The sequence below is a fragment of the Belonocnema kinseyi genome, chromosome 3 (assembly GCF_010883055.1).
Source record: "Belonocnema kinseyi isolate 2016_QV_RU_SX_M_011 chromosome 3, B_treatae_v1, whole genome shotgun sequence".
In the NCBI taxonomy this organism is placed as follows: Eukaryota; Metazoa; Arthropoda; class Insecta; order Hymenoptera; family Cynipidae; genus Belonocnema; species Belonocnema kinseyi.
The window spans coordinates 153108265-153126023 of NC_046659.1; the positions used below are offsets into that span (position 1 = coordinate 153108265).

The 17759-nt window shown below is 27.0% G+C and overlaps 1 protein-coding gene across 2 annotated transcripts in view; it reads left to right on the forward strand.

Moving 5' to 3' along the window:
- LOC117168911 (insulin-like growth factor 2 mRNA-binding protein 1) overlaps positions 1–17759 on the forward strand; it is a 176068-nt gene that overhangs the window by 64073 nt on the left and 94236 nt on the right. For both annotated transcript variants that reach the window (XM_033354855.1, XM_033354856.1), the window contains exon 3: positions 2437–2493. In XM_033354855.1, the coding sequence (XP_033210746.1) occupies positions 2437–2493 (57 nt within the window). The remainder of the gene's footprint in view (positions 1–2436; positions 2494–17759) is intronic.

A 17759-nucleotide genomic window follows, 5' to 3' on the forward strand; every position in this document is an offset into this window, starting at 1 on the left:
GAAAATTAATCTTCTTGGTCGAAAATTGGTCTTTGTGGTTGATAATTCATTTTTTAATTCCACTATTTGGTTAAAAATTTAACTTTTTTGTTGAAAGTTTAATTATTTTGTTAAAAATTTTAATATTTGGTTGAAAATCTAATTATTTGGTTAAAAATTGATCTTTTTTAGTTAAAAATTCTACTATTTGCTTGAAAATTCATCTTTTTTCGTATAACATGTATCTTTATAGGCCGAAAATTAAACTATTTGGTTAAAAACCCGACTATTTTGTTGAGAATTTAATTGTTTTGTTAAATAAAAATGTTGTTGAAATATCAATTATTATATTTTTGTTTGAAAATTAATCTTCCGGCGTTGAAAATTCAAAGGTTTTGGTAGAACTTTAATCATTATTTTTTTTTAATTCGACCAAAAGAACTTTTTTTGAAAGAAAATTCATCAGTTTAGTTCAAATTTATCTATTTGGTTGACAATTTGACTAGTTTGTTGAAAGAAAATTTTTTTTCAAAATTAATTTTCTTACTGACATATTAACTTTTTCATTTTTAATTGAAAATTTATCTTTTTTAGCGAAAAATTTTAATATTTTTTTCAAAATTCGTCATTTTTGTTATAAAATTAATCTTTTTATGTTCAAAATTTTTTTTTGTTTTTTTTTTTTTGAAAATTTAATTATTTTGTTCGACATTCAACTTTTTGGTTAAAAATTTAAGTACATTTTTAAAAAAATTTTTTTATTCAAATATTAACTATTATATTTTTTGTTGATAATTAATCTTTTTATTTAAAATTCAAATGTTTTTGGTTGAACTTCAAATTTTATAAATTCAACTATTTGGTTGAAAATTCATCTTTGTAAATAGAAATTTCCAGGACAATTTGGGTTAAAATAAAACGATTTGCCATAAAATTGAATTGTTTGGTTGAAATTTCATATATTTTGTTGTTAAAATCATATTTGTTTGTTAAAAATTTAACTTTTTTCCAAAAATTAGTTTTTTCATTTATTTTTGTAGATATCAACTATATTCTGTTTTCAGTTGGGAATTAATCTTTATGTTGAAATTTCAACCTTTTTGTGTTGAAAATTCAACTGTTATTAGATGAAACATAATCTTTTTTTTTTTTTTTTTTGAAAATTCTACTATTAGGTTAAAAATTCATCTTTGTAGATAGAAAATTTACTTATTTAGTCCACAATTCTGCTTTTTGAATAATAATGTCATTGGGAAATAAATAATTGTTCAGGAAAAAATCAGGGATAATTCAGGAACTTTTGAAAATACAGTTTTACTGGCCATACACTGTAAAAAAAGATTTGTGTAAAATTACAAAGTTTCGGAAAATTACGATGTAAATAAAAGGACCCTCGAACAGTAGTGTAATATTAAACACTCGATAAAAATAAAATTACACATTCCGTCGTACGAAATTTACATTCAGAAGGGAAGATTCAGTCGCAGCGTGTAAAAATACCATGCGTCGGTAAAATCACTTTTCTGTGATGGAAAATTACATCGAGATTTATTTTACCAAAAATATTTAATTTTACCCTGGCGGAAACTGTAAGATTTTTGATTTATAATTAATTGAAAATTTAGAATAATTAATCAAATAATATGTGAATACGAAAGCGTCTCTCGTTTACGTTGTTTATCGATGCCTTCATCCTTCAATTTTGGAGCATTTTTATTTTTAACGCGAGGAAATTGACAGCTATGTTCAACTTTTTGACAGCTTTCACACAAAAATAGACCGAATCCGAGCTATTCCTATTTTGCTGTTTACATTTTCTGCTATTAGAACGGAAAAAATGTGGTTATTCAAAACGTAGATTTCATATCTTTGTTACGGGATATTTAAACATCAATAAAATACCGATAGTATCTTATGTGTTTTAGGTAAGTGGTAACGTGTCCGGCTTATGTTTCTTTAATCTCCATGAAATTTCATACGAAGTTTGAGCTTCGAGTGTTCGATACCTGTCGCCCAAATAAATTTTATTTTATTCTTTCACATAATGAATTTTACATTTTCGTGTGTAAAATTATCGGCCGAATTGGAATATCACAACAGATTCAATTCTAAAATTTATCGCTAGGTGGATTATTATTTACATGGTCCTTTTATTTACATCCACCAGAGATGTAAAATTCAATAGATTTTTTTTTACGGTGTACTGAAAACTTATTCACTAGTAAAAATAATATATATTTGATATTCCATTTCTTTAAATAATATTTCTTACGTTAAATATTCCTTCATTTATTTAATAAACTAATAAGAATACTAACACAATTAACTTTAGAAATAAATATATAATAATTTAATTGTATGTGTTTGTATAATAATAATAATAATAATAATCCTAGAAAAAGTTCCGTTTCCTTTCCTTGTAACCTATCCTACAAAAATGTGTTTTCCTGCTTACAGGGGTAGCGGCGACGCCCTACCAGTATCTCCGGTCGACCAGGTCGGCAATGGATGGAGGTGAGTTCCCGCTTAATTCCCTCCAAATTCGTTATCATTCGCATATTCATCCTCACCATCATAACCACTCGCAATCTAAATAACTTAATCCTATTCCCTCTTCCTAAGTCCACACTCATCAATTCTCATTAAAAAAAAATTATTTTTTAATCTTTTTCGAGTCTTTTAGGTATCTAAAAAAATTAAGGTGCACTTCAAGTCCCATATAATAAAAGTTTCGGAGGTTTTCTCGCACTAAACAGCCAGGGCCGCCTGAACTGATTCCAATTGGAATGCATAATATTACGCAATAATCTAGACTAAGGACTCGCGCAGGGCGTCGCGTCCGAGTAATCGCGTGGCCCAGCAGTTCTAGGAATTAAAAAACCGGACCGGCTTCTATGGGACCTGGAGTGTATGTAAATTTTTTGGACAGATTAGTGTTTTATCATTTTTTTAATCACATCATATAATATCACTGCATCCTCGTTTTTATTTTGCTTCTTCTATTTTCTGTGAAGTGCTATTTTTTGTGATTTGTGTGTTTTTTATTGACAAATGTGCTTCATTTAGTTACAGAACTGTAAAGGATTTATATTTGTCAAATTTAGTTTTGAATTACATAAATCCATTCGTTCAGTTTTGCAATGAAAAATATATATTCTTTGTGCATGTAATTATTTTTATAGAGTAGTTTAGAAATGTGTGTATATATAAGCATTGACGAATAATTTTATGCTGTTTTATTTTATTCGAAAATTTATCTTTTCTAAATTTTAGGAAAGTATTTTTAGTGCTTGTTTAAGTAGACTTAACGGAAAATAAAGCCTCGAATAAAGCCGAACGGAATTCAATAGGGCTTCAGTCAATAAGCGTCGGCTCTACGCATTATGTAAGTTCGAATGTTAACTCAGAACTTATTCTATTTCGCCTTCTAAACAAAATTAATAAATAAACACAATTTGAAATAAACTGGCTCATAAAAAGCGTGCATGTAGTTTTTCGGTGTACCAGGAAAAATGATTTTTAATACAAAATAAAAATTGCGAATAACTGATATATTTATTTGTTACAAGTTATTGAACACTCAAGATCGAGTCTAAATTATATTTTAGGAAAATATTATCAGTTTGTTCATCAATTTACATAAATATAATATTCCTACGATTCTTGAGAAATTTAAAAAAAATGTTTGAAGGTTTTATATATATATATATATCGAAAAAGAATCTAGAAAATTTTGAAGAATTTTTCACTTTACAGGATTTTATCAGATTTCAGAACGAATTCGAGTCAATTTAAAAGATATTTAAAAGTTTTAGAAGTTTGTACTAATTCTGTTTTCACTATAAAATAATAAATTATTCGATATTGTAAAATTTTTAACACAGGAAAATCCCCTAATTATGAAATTCTCGAATCGAAGCAATTCAAAATTGGATAAGTATTCAAATAATAAATAAAAATACTTTTATTCCATGAACATGTTTTCTATAATATGGTGTATTTTTCCATTATTTTATATATTATTATTTTTTTATGATTATTTTATTATTCTATCTCAGGGCGTATTTTAGAATGTCCAATGGACAATTAATTTTATTCTCCAAGAAAAATTTCCAGTTTTCTTATCTAAAATTTTAGAACTATTAAAAATTAACTCTAATGTTTTTTTAAACTACTCTATATTCTTAGTTCAAAATTGAATTATTTTTTCGACAATTTAAATTTGTTTTAAAAAGTCATCCTTTATAGTTAAAAATTTAATAATTTATCTCTTTGTAGACATTTAATCTTTTATGGTTAAAAAGGCAACTGTTGAAGATTCATAATTTTAGTTGAAGGTGCATAATTTTAGTTGAAAATTTATTTTCTAGGTTGAAAATTTCACTAAATTGTATTGTTCAAAATTCATTTAATTGGGTACAAATTTGTCTTGTTTGTTAAAAAATTATTCCTTGCTTTAAAATTAATCTATTTGGTTGAAAATGTATCGTTTGTTTGAACATTCAAGTGATTGGTTAAAAGTTAAACTCTTTTCTTAAAATATTTGTTGTTGTTAAAAATGTATGTCTTTTAGTTGAAAATTCAACGATTTGGTGGGAAATATATCGTTTTTAGTTTATGATTTAACTATTTCATTGAAAACTCATATATTTTTTTGAAAATTCGTCTTTTTTAGTTAATATCAACCATCAAAAATTTTTTTTAAATTAATTTTTTGTTTGATAATTTTATTGTCTTTATTATTGTATTTTTGGCTCAAAATTGCACCTATTTGGTAGACAATTCAACTATTTTATAGAATATTCGTTTTTTTTTTAATAAATTTTTTTAAACAAAAAGTTAACTATTCCATTTTTTTAAATGTGTCATTTTGTTCAAAAATTCAACTGTTCAGATGAAAATTCGATTTTTTTTTAAATAGAAAATTAATATTTTGGTTGAAAATTCGACTATTTGGTTAACAATTTATGTTTTTTGTACAAAATTCTTCAGATTGGTTGAAAATTAATCTTCTTTGTTGAAAATTCATCTTTTTGGTTGAAAAATTCAATTATTTTGTTAAAAATTTAACTTTTTCCCTTATTGACTAAAAAATCTTTTCTATTGAAAATTCATCCACTTTCGTAGCAATTTAATTTTTTGTTTTTGTTTAAAAACGCAACTCCCTTGTTTTGTAGAAAACTAATCTTCGTGGTTTAAATTTAGTTGAAAAATCGTCTTTTTTATTAAATTCATCTGTTTCTGATTTAAAATTAGCACTTTTATTGCTTGAATGTCAACTATTACATTTTTTGGTTAGAAATTCAACTATTTGTTTAATAATTGATTTATTTTGTTGAAAATTCGTCCTGTTTGTTAGAATCAATTCTTTTGTTGGAAATGATTTTAAAAAATATATATATTTAGAATGAATTTTTCCCCTTAAATGTCTAAAAAAATCTTTGCTTATTGAAAATTCAACTCCTGTTGAAAATTCGTTTTTTTCTAATTTAAAGATTGATCTCTTTTGGTAGAAATTTGATATTTTATTTGTGAAGAATACATCTGCTTGGTTGAAAACGAATCTGTTTTAATTGAGGATTAATCTTTTTCGGTTTAAAATGTAACTACTTGGTTGAAATTTAAACCACTTAGTTAATTCATAAGAAACAGTCGGATCCTAAACTTACCCACCTCCCTAAATAAATTCCAAGAAATGAAATTTTGGGAATTGTCAAGGATCCGCTTGTTCTCGTTTTGTGTCTTGGAAACTGGAAACCTTGAACCTGAATTGTGTTTCATCCCTTATTATTGGTTGATGCGAAGAACCCACGAGAGCGCGTGGCTACTATTGATTCCTCGAGCTCTCCCGGTCTTACGCACCTCCACCTTTTTCGCCTACCCTCTCCTGCTCTCTCTCTCCCCCCCCCTCTCACTCACTCACACACACACTCTCTCACGCACACCCACACACACACACACACACACACACACACAATCTCTGCCTCAAATTCTCCCCTTCACTTGTCTCGACATTCTACAACTTTCTCACTTTCCCTCTCATGCCACCCTCTGTCGCCCTTGGCCCCCTTTTCACCCCCAACCGGGCCGGGTTGCGTTATGCTTCTGCCCTGCCCTGGCCTGGATTATATCGCTCCCTCTTCTTTCTGCCAAATGTCCTATCTACTCGTACTGTTCGTTCCTCCGGTTTCTCTGCCCGGGACAAAATCCTGGCCAACATACATTTCCTCGCAATCAACCCTCATCCTTTACCACCCCAATCTCAGTTCTTCGTCGTTGTTTCTCAACTCGAATCTTGAATCTTCAATCTTGAATTTCCCAACTTTTTCAGTAAACTAGAAAACAAACACAGGTGCTACTCGCGTTATTATTATTACTATTGTTTGACGCGATTTTTCTTTTTATTAAAGTAAAAAGCTATTCTGATGACTTCGAATCACGTACCTCATTTATTAGGGTTGCTAAGTTTACCCCCCCCCCCCTATCTCCCTGTTTTGCGTATTTTTTTTTTATGAATTAACAAAGTAGTTTAAGCTGCAATGAATAAAGATAAAATCTTACGAAAGAATGTAATATTTTTTAACCAAGGAAAAATTTTCATTTTAAATCAGAAATAGTTGAATTGAACCAGAAAAGACGAATTTTCAACAAAATAGTAAAATCATCGACCAAAATAGAGTAAATAAAAAAACAGGTGCATTTTTCATCAAAATAGATTAAATTTCTCTACCGAAAGATACTGAATTTTGAAATAAAAGAACGAATTTTCAACAGGAGTTGAATTTTTAACTAAGAAAGATTATTCATTCAATAAAGAAAAACATTTTTTCTACAAAACAGTATAAGAAACAGTAATTTTCTATCAAAAAGGGGAATTCTCAACAGAATGTATCAACTTTGCACCAGACAGTTGAATTTTCAACCTCGAGAATTGATTTTCTGTAAAAGAAAAAAGGATTTTTCAATAAGTTACATAAATTTTTAACCAGAGTTCAATTTTGAAACTAAAAAAATTGTTTTTAACCACAAATACAATAGTTATATTTTTATTGCAAAAAAAAATCGTTTTTAAGAAAAAAGATATCATTTTCTACAAAACAATTGAATTTTCAACCAAGTAGATGAAGTTTTTATTAAATTATTCATTTTGAACCAAACGGTCGAATTTTCAAAAAAATTGTTCAAAGGTCAGTTAAAGAAGTTGATTTTTAACAACAAAATTAATTTTTCACCTAAAAAGATGAATTTTCAACGAAAAACGTAATGTGTGTTTTTTTATAATTAAGAAATATATTTATTTTGAAATCAAAATAGTTTAATTTTTTACCAAACAGTTGCATTTTTTAACGAACAAAATTTATTTTCTACAATAAAAAAATAATTTTGAACAAAATACATAAAGTATAAACCAAGCAGTTAAATTTTCAACCGGGAAGAACAATTTTGTATACCAAAATCGAGGATTTTTTACGAAAATAGATGAACTTTGAAAGAAATAGTAGAGTTTTTAATCAAAAAGATTAATTTTACTACTGAAAAATACGAATTTTCAAACAAATAAATAAATTTTAAATCAATATAGTTGAGTCTTCGACTGAAAAGGTTTATTTTCTACTAAAAAATACTAATTTTGAATGAATTAAACACATTTTCAACCAAATAGTAAATTTTTTAACTAAAAATTTGAAATTTTTACCAAAAATGCAATAATGCAATAATAGTTGATGAATTTTCTACCAAATAGTTGAATTTTCTATTGAATTGTTGTATTCTCCAGCCCAAGAAGCGAATTTTTAGCAACAAGTTTTAATTTTCAATTTGTAAATTTGAATTTTCAACAAAAAAGTTTGTTTCAGCCAATCAGTCGAATTTCGAACAAAATTGTTCAATTTTCAACCTAAAAAGATGGTTTTTCAACCAAAAATGGAACAGATATTTCAAATAAAATATTATTATTAAACAAGAACAGTTTCATTTTCAACCAAGTACTTAAATTTAGACCCAGAAGTTTAATTTTCTACTAAACAAGAGTAATTTTTAACAAAATATATAAATTTACAACCAAAAAGTTAAAGTTTTTCTAAAAAAAGATCTTTCTATCAAAAATGGAATATTTAAATTTCCATTTAATAAAATGAATCTCAATCATAAACTTTTATTTTCAATGAAAAATGTTATAATAGTTGATCTTTTAATCAAAAAGAATAAATTTCTACCAAAAACGATGAATTTTCAACAAAGTAAATTAAGAAAAAAAGAATTTGCAACAAAATAGTTCAACTTTTTAACCTAAGAATTGAATTTTTAACTAAAGTAATGAGTCTTGAAGTAAAAAATGAATTTTCAACAAACCAGTTCATTTTTTGACTAAATATTTCAATTTTCTACCAAACTGTTAAAGTTTTGTTTTTTAGTTTTGTAAAGACGTGAAAATCTCTTACGTGAGAAATGATTTTGACTACGTACATCCTGCCCCTCCATCCCAGGAGAGTTGATTTAATCTACAAATTTTGTCAACAAAAATTAAGAATAACTAAATTATGTCAAAAAATATCAAAGTTTGATAAAAAATCAGTTTTTTTTTAAATAGCAAAATTTTATTTAAAATTTTTAAAATTTTAATTTTGTTAAAAATTCTTGGAACCATTGTTGTACCTCGTTTCTCTTAGTCAAAAAATGTAATAACGTCTATTTAAGTTAAAGAAATTGTTGATTGAAAAATTGATTTAATAGTAAAGTATTTACAAAGTTAAATAAATGCAGTTTGCAGTGTTCGATTAATATAAATATTAAGACACCCAAACCTATCAAGAAATATTTGTTTTGTCTCAAATTGTCTTGATGATTTAACTTTGAGGTTGCAACAAACTGGTTGCATTCGCCGGCGATGGTTCTAAGAACCGAAAAAGTATCTTGGCTCACGGACTGAAACTCATTAATTTTTATTTCGTCCCGGAAATCGTTTACCCTCTTGCCCACTAATTTTTAGAGTACACGCTCCATTGACCGACAGTAGTTTTAGCGACTATTAATTAACCTTGAAAATACCCAGACGCCCTTGCAACCTACCTCAACTGTTACGGTTCACCCGGACCTTCCAAACAAAAACCGTTAATTTAGATGCTAGATTCGAACCAACAAATTTTAACCCTTTATTTTAAAACTCTGAGGTCTGCGATAAAAATATACTGAGATGAAAAACAGCGGTTGCTATAAGACATGGAAAACCTGGAAAAGTTATGGAATTTTGAAGTCTTAACAATTATTTTAGTACTTTAAGACGATTTTTTTTTTTTTGAATTCATACGAATTGATTTTTTTACTAAAAAAAAATAATAACGAGCCACGGTGTGGCTGAATCAAGTTTAAATGAAAGTTCCAGGAAAATGAAATTTTTTATTGTTTATGTTAATATGGCAACCCACGAAAATTTTAAGTAAAAATGAATATATTCAGTCTTAGTTTATTTACACGCATTTTACAAAGTATATTACTTTTAATGTTTATACATAAAGTTTAATTATGAGTTACAATAAAATTTTATATTTATTATTTTATTATTCCATAATTTTATAAAATAATTTTATAATTCTATAAAATTTTATACCGATTATTTTCATGTTTCATCTTAATCTGTAAATTATTCGTGGGATGCCATGTTATCGTAGTCAGTAAAAAAAATCCCATTTACCTATATTTTTATAATCTTTTTTTAATGATTGATATATCTTTTGCTTGAAATATTTATTAAATCTTTTAAAATTTGAAATTGAAGCTTTTATGAAATCTATATGTAAATCTTTTAAAATATTGTAGAAAATTGTTTAATCTTTGCGAAACTTTCAAAATCTTCTAATCTTTTAGAAGGTTTTAAAACTTTTTGAAATTGAAACTTTTTAATGAAATCTATTGTATGTGCAAAAGTTTTGTGTATAATCCTTCAAATATTATTATAATAATTTCAGACTTTCAAGAATTTTTATATTAATATTAATGAGAATTGCTTAGAATTTAATAATTTTCTAAAATAAAATGTAAAAGTTTTGAAGTTAAATGTTTTGAACTCAACATTTATCGGAATTTTTTCTGTATTGGAATTTCCATTTACTAAATTCTTCATTTTCTTCAATTTCTAACTGTTGAAAATTGCATTTTCAAATGCTGGAAATTGAAGAAAATTGTTCATTGAATTTTCAAGAAGAGAAAATTCAACTGTTTTTATCTGTTGAAAATTAAAGAAAATTGATAATTAAATATAGAACAATTGAATTTTCTTCAATTTCCAACTAAAATAATAATACAATAAATAAAAATTTCAATCAAAAAAACAAAAATGATGAAAAAATTAGATTTTTTCGAAAATGTGTCGCTACTAGAAAAAAAAAATATATATATATATATATTTTTTTAAATTAATAGTTATCCAATGGTTCTCAGAGGAGAACTTATTAGATTTAATTAAAATTTGTCAGCTCGTAACTAGTGCCAAAAGTCAGATAGATAAAAAAAGTAGTTCTATGATTTTAAGGAACAAAATATTATAACTGATGTCATTTCAAATTAAAAACATTATTTTTAATGAAAATTTTTTTAATTCACAAAAAAAAAATAGTTTTAACCATGTTTTTTGCAATTGAATTTTTTCTAAAAGTCGCTTATTTTTTCCGGGAAAACATTCTCTGCAACTATACTGTTTCCAATTTCAAAAGTAAATTTTTCTATAACTGAAATCTTTAGAACAATTTTTGTAAAACATTTTTCTTTTGTGAAAAAACATTTTTTACGCAAATAATTATGTTTTGAGATTATTTAGTTATTTTTAAAATCGAAAACGGTAGAGTTGTAGAGAATGTTTTTCCAGAAAAAATCAGCCGTAATTTATTAAAATGCAATCATTTTTCAAAAATTGGTAAGAAGCGACGGTCAGAAAAAATTCAATTGCAAAAAACATGGTTAATATTAAGTTTTTTTTTGTGAATTGTAACATTTTTTATACAAAATATTGTTTTTTATTTGAAATCAAATCAGTTATAATATTTTGATTCTCAAAATCATAGAAATACTATTTTTTCGGATATCTGACTTTTGGCACGACAACTACTACGACATTAAATGGGATTTTTAATTTGGATTTTGGTCTAATTTAAATTTCTTAAATTTTTTTTTTACCTTAACTATATTCAATTCCTAATGAAAAAGCGTTTAAAATTATTTAAAAATATAAAATTCCTTGTAAATACAAATAATTTCTTCTTTTTACATCTAAAAATTAATTTTTAATCTTTCCCAAATTTCTCCTTTATCGTGAAAAACTACCCTGTTTCTCGGTTTTTCAACTCCATTCGCACTATGAAGATGAACCATGAAATACATTTCGACACTCTTAACACTCAACAAGAGACCCCTGTCAATACAAGAGGTTGAAATTTTTATTTTTATTATTTCTCGTGTATGCAAGAAAACCCCCTGGGGTGGTCCTCTTCCTATTAGAGTTTAGACTTTAAGAGTGTTTAGGTTTAGACCGTCAGAGTGTTATGCTTCAATAAAGCACACGTACGCAGCGGTGATCCTCAAACGGCCGATTTCCGGCGAGAAGCCAAATTTCCTTTATTTTTGTCTTTTCTTTTTGTCCCCAACCCAACCCAACCCCTGTAGCTGTGCAGCAGACACTAGACACGATGAGCAAGGTACTCTTGACAAAGTTTAGAGCTTTACAGTTTAGAGACTTTAGAGTTTAGGGTTTAGGCCATCAGCGATAGTGTGAAGATATGGAGACAGCGGCAAGGAGGGTGGGAATGGGAGGAGGTGAGGACTGAGGTCAAGAGGCAGTGAACAGGAAGTAAAGGTTTCTACTGCAATTTTATACCCGAGTAGCAAACCTAAAATCTGCACCCGTGCGTCCAGAAGAACGACAGTGACTGCTCCTCTCCTATCTGCATCGCGCTTTCCGCTCCGCCGAGGAGATAATTGATTGGTCATTCAGCAATATTAGTTGATCGTCACGCGGTAGTGCCTTGTCTGATACACGCGTTAACGACAAGTATACCTTCAGACAAAGGAACCTTCTACCGGCTACCCTGACTTGTCTTCTTTTCTTACAGGGTGGCGACTTGACCGGGAAACCGGGAAATCACCGGGGATTTTATTAAATAACCTGGAATTTACTTCTGATCGCAGTAAAATTCAAGTTTTCATTATTTTAATAATTTTGTTCAATTAAAAAAAAGTGGTTACACCAAACTCTCGCTTTCAGTCCAGTTTTGGGGGTAGCTTTCAAATAGCCTTGGACTAAATTCGGGGGAATCGGAACGGAAAGAGTCAGGGCCGTCTGAACCGTTTCCAATTGGAATGCATGCGAAACATTTTCTCAATTTTTTTTCAAAATATAGATTTATCACGTTTTATTCTCTTACTCCTAATTTAGCCTGACTTGGAACAGTGAATTTGATAAAATGGTCATCGTTTCTATTTTAGGGCAGGGAGTTTCCGTACAGAAATATATGTAATTTAACTTTGAACAGGGATTTTTTGACATGGAACAAGACTTTTTTAACGAATTATTATTTGGATTTAGAGGCAAGGAATTTAAAGAATCCCAGTTCCAAGTCAGAATTTGTCACAATTTGAAAGTTAAACTATTTTGTTGAAAATAATTTTTTTAGTTGAAGATTTATAATTTTAAATGAAAATTCATCTCTTTTTGAAAATGTAACTACTTTGTTCAAAATAGAAAGAAGAAAAATAAAATAAAAATAAAGAAAATAGAAATAAATAAAAAAAATAGAAAGTAAAAAATTGGACTATTTCACTAAAAGTCTATTTTTCTTTTTTTAAGAATTAGATTTTTATCAGTAAATTTTACTATTCTATTTTTCGTTAAAACTGAGTCTTTTCTGGATGAAAATTCAACTATTTGGTTGAAAATTGATACTTTTATTTAGAAATAAAAGCATTTGTTTAGAATTTATGTAATTTGTAACAAATTTGCCTCTTGTGGAGAAAATTAATCTTTTTGATATAAAATTCAACTATTTAAGTTTAAGATTCATAATTTTAGTTGAAAATTTATCAGTTTGGTTGCAAATTAATTTCTTTAACTGAAAATTTCGATTTCCATTTTGGGTAATCGTTTTATTGTCAAATTGTTAGTTAAATTATTAGTCAAATTGTTGAATTTTATCGCACAAATAACAATCCAGCATATTTAGAAGCTTTGAAAAATTTCAAAATTAATTAAAAATTTGAAATAATTTTAAATAATTTAAACGAAATGTCAACATGTACCAACAAAATCCTGCTGCTTTTACCAAAACTTCGGTGCCAATAATCCATATCCTGATTTAAAACCAAATATAGATTTAGACAGATTTCTAACACAAAATTTAGAAGTTCTTTAAGAACTCTGAAAGGCTTCATAAGAATAAAAAAAAAACATTTTATAGCAAAATTAAAAATTATTTTTTATTTTGAAAAATTAATTTTAAGAGAATATTTAAAAAGATTTATAAAGATTTACAAAGTTATCAAATACTCATAATTTAAAATTTTTTTAAATGTAAAACAAAATATAAACGTTTCAAGATTTGAAAATAAAATTTTGAAGCATTTTAAGAATTTGTAATCTGTTTAAAATGAAAATAATTAAACTTCTAATTTAAGAATAGTTTATTGATTCTTCAATTTAGAGCATTGCAAATGATAACGTGGATTTATATTTTTGTGCATTTAATTTTTAATTGTTCATTTGAACATTGTTAGTAGCTTTCATTTTATACGTGTAATTTATTGAGAATTTGAAAACAAAAATGTTGAATTGATGAATTTTTAAATTTCAGTTTTAAAGGTTTATAATTCAAAAGTTCCACTTTGTGTGCTTTAATTAATTTAATTGGCCGTGAAAAATGTTCGAGAACCGGAAAAACCCCGGGAAATGCCCGGAAAGTTTTTTTTATTAGAACGGCCACGCTGGTTTCATCACAAAAATTAACAATATTTGAAATCTGAAACTGAATTTAAAACTGACGCATCTTTAGACACCTTTAGTATTCTTTCCCGGAAAATTAGTCACGGGACTCTTCTGGACCACATAAACATAAAGAATAGCAGACTAGACTAGACTAGACTAAGGCTAAAGCTAAATTATTCTCGTAGTTTTATCGTATTTTTACTTTAAGAGGACTTCAGGGAACTTTCTCACGGCTCATAAAAAGGGCAAAAACTCGTATGTCTTAATAGTTTTCAAGTGGGTGTTGCTGTTTTTATATGAATTTCAAAGTTGACGTTTTATTTATTTCTATTCCCTGAAAATCGATTTCCGTTCGACTTTCGGGACCTACATTCTACAATCTACACGTGTAAGTTGACTCCAGAGTCCAGGTTCCAGGCCATGAGGAAGTAATAACCATAACGAAAAGGCGAGCCAAAATGAAGCCTGAGTGCTAAACTGCTGAAATCACTGAACACTCAAAGCTCAAACCAACTTAAGGGGAGGTCGTATTCATCAGGCCAATAATTCACTCCTTCTATTCATAAATTATTTCTACAACTTGATCCTCATAAGACATGTCAAGAGTCAAGACCATATCATATTTTAAATCTAATTTATTTATGTTAACAGGGTGGTCGCGAGGATCAGGGAAAACCTTGAAATCAGGACAAAGTCAGGGATTTTGACAAAAATTGCAAAATTTAAGGAATTCTTTTAAGAAGTACTTTAACGTTTAAGTAACTGTCAGGAATAATCAGGGCTCCCACAAAGTGACTTTTAGTCACTTTTTTCACAGGTCGCTTTTTAATCACTTTTGTTTAGGATAAATTAAGAAAAAATTTGCTGAAGCCTCGGTGGCGTAATTGGTTAATACTGGATAGTGGCATTCCGGTTTAGAATTAGGTTTGAAGCAGATTTTGTCTTGTTCACAAAAAATTATTTGTCTGAAAATATTTTAGAGCATTTTTAAAAAATCTTTGCTGGATTTTTAAAAAGTTTCAAGGGATCTCCAAAGATTTCAATGAATTTGAAATATTTTAGGATATTTAAAAAATTTGCAATGAATTTTCAAGAGCTTTTAAAATTTGTAAGTGATTCCAATAGATTTAAAATTATTTGAAATATTTTAGTGTAGTTTCAAAGATTCCAGTGATTTTGTTATTGATTTAAATGATTTGAATGGATTTTAGAGGTTTTTAAAATATTTTAGGGTATTTTAAAACACTCTAAAACATTTCCAAGAGATTAAAAAAAATGTCAAGGGATTAAGCAAGGATTTTTACGATTTCAAGGAATTTAAAATTCTCTCTAGGTATTTTAGTAAATTTTCCAGGATTTCAGGAAATATAAGATTATGTGACGTAGAATTTCATAGATTAAAAAAATTTCAAGTGATTTCAGTGGATCTGAAATATTTTGAGATATTTTAGAAGATTCCAAAGAATTTTCAAATTAATTTCAATGATTTGAAGAGAATTTTTGAAAGATTTGAAATATCTCAAGGTATTTTTCATATATTTAAATCATTTTAAGTGATTCCAAAGGATGTTAAATATTTTAGGGTATTTTTAAAAGTTCCAAGGTATGTTCAAGAGTAGCAACAGTTTCAAAGGATTTAAAAATATTTTTAAAATTTTAGCGTATTTAAAGAAAAACTAGAAATTTTTATGAGCTTCCAAAAATTTCAAGGGATTTGAAAAGGTTTGAAATATTTTATGGTATTTTATCAGATTCCAAAGAACTTAAAAAAATCTCAAGCGATTTAAGGAATTAAGTAAATATTTTTAAAAAGATTCCAAGGAGTTTTCAATAGATTTTAATAATTTTAAGGCATTCCAAAGGATTACACATTTTTTAGGGTATTGTTAAAACTTTCAAAGAGTTTTTAAAAACTTTAAAATGTTTCAAAGGATATCAAAATATTTCCAGCCATTTAAAAATAATAGAAATATTTAATAATATTTTAAGTATTTTTCTCGAGATTTGAAATTTTTTAAGATTTCAAGGATTTAAATTATTTTTTAAGAATTTCAAAAAATTTCATAAAGCTTTGAAGAATTTCCCATAATTTCAAAAGCTATGGAACGATTTTACAGGAGTAATATGATAATTTAGAATTTTATTGTAATGTAATGTAATTTCACGCGATTTAAAAATATTTTAATAAATTTCAACGTTTTTGTTCACCAGAATTAAAGGATTTCAAATATTTCAAGGTATTTCCAAAAATTTTAGACAGTTTAGGGTATTTTAAATAATTTCAAGGATTTGCAAAAAGGTTGGAAAAACTTCAAGAAGTTAGCTAATGATATCTTTCAAAGGATTTGAAATATTTTAAGGTGTTTTTAAAAATTCCAAGGGATTTTAAAGACTTTGAACTATTTAAGGATAATTGAAAAAATTCCAGGGAATTTTCATTTCATTTTAGTAATTTGAAGTAATTTCGACAGATTTGGAATATTTTACGGTATCTTAACAAATTTTAAAATAAAAAAAAATAATTTCAGTAATTTAATAGGCTTTGACAGTATTTAAAATAGTATTTTAATGTATTTTTAAAAATTCCAATGCATTTTCAAGAGATTAAATGTTTTAAAAGGAATTTCCAAAGATTTCAACGATTTTAAGCGGTTAAAAAATCTCTGAAGGTATTAAAATCAATTTTCCGATATTTAATAGAATTTTACCAATATTGTAATATTTGAAGGGATTTCAAACAATTTATTCACAATTAGTAACGGATTTTGTAAGGTTTCAAAGATTTGACGAAATTTTCAATTATTTTTTGCAATTGATTTAAATTCATTTGGAATTCATCCTGAATTCTTATTAATTTATCCTGCGTTCCTTTCAATTCTTTTGAATTCTTCAGATTTCCCATGATTTATTTTTAATTCACTGACTTCTTCTAAATGTACTCATTTCAATGGATTTTTTTTCATCCTGAAGTCTTTTAAACGCACCTTGCACTTCTGGCCACTTCATCAAATTCTTTTGAATTCAGTTTAATTATTCTAAACTGATTTGATACATACTGAATTCAATACATTTTTTTATATTTTTGCATTCTTATCAATTCACTTGAAATTGTTTATAATTCATCTTCAGTTTTTATTAGTTTCATCGAAATCATTTCATTTCTTTTAAATTCCTACTGAAATGAATGTAATTTTTTGGATTTAAAAATGTTTAAATTCAATATAATTCTTTTGAGTTTAACTTGAATTGTTTTTAACTTCTATGAATCTAATTCTTTTAAATTAAAAAAAAAAAAAACATTAGTCACATTAGCAATGCGCATTTGCCACTTTTAGTACATTGTTGGATTCAAATAAATCACTTTTTCGCCTTCTTTACAGTCAATTAGGCTGTAGAAGCCCTGAAAATAAAAATAAAAAAAATGTACAGTTTCTTTTATTTCATTTATGGAAGATTCAATATTAAAAATTTTATAAGATTAGAATCTTGGTCTTTAAGTATAAATATTAATGGTCAGGGAAAATGAAAAATTAGCGAGAGAAAAATCAGAGAATTTCGAAAGATTTGTTTTCCAGCCATCCAGTTTAAAGAAAATCCTTTAAAATAAATTACAATATTTATTTATTTCAGTTGGAGGATTCTTAATTCCTGGATCTTCAGGTACTTTTAATTTTGTTCGTTCGCCAGAGTCTAGACTCTAGACAGAGCAGGTATGGCCAACCTGGCTAACCACTTTTGCTCATCGAACCCAAGTACAATTTTAAAGAGGAAATTTTATTTCTTTGGATGGGTTCAGATGTAGGTTCCAAGATTT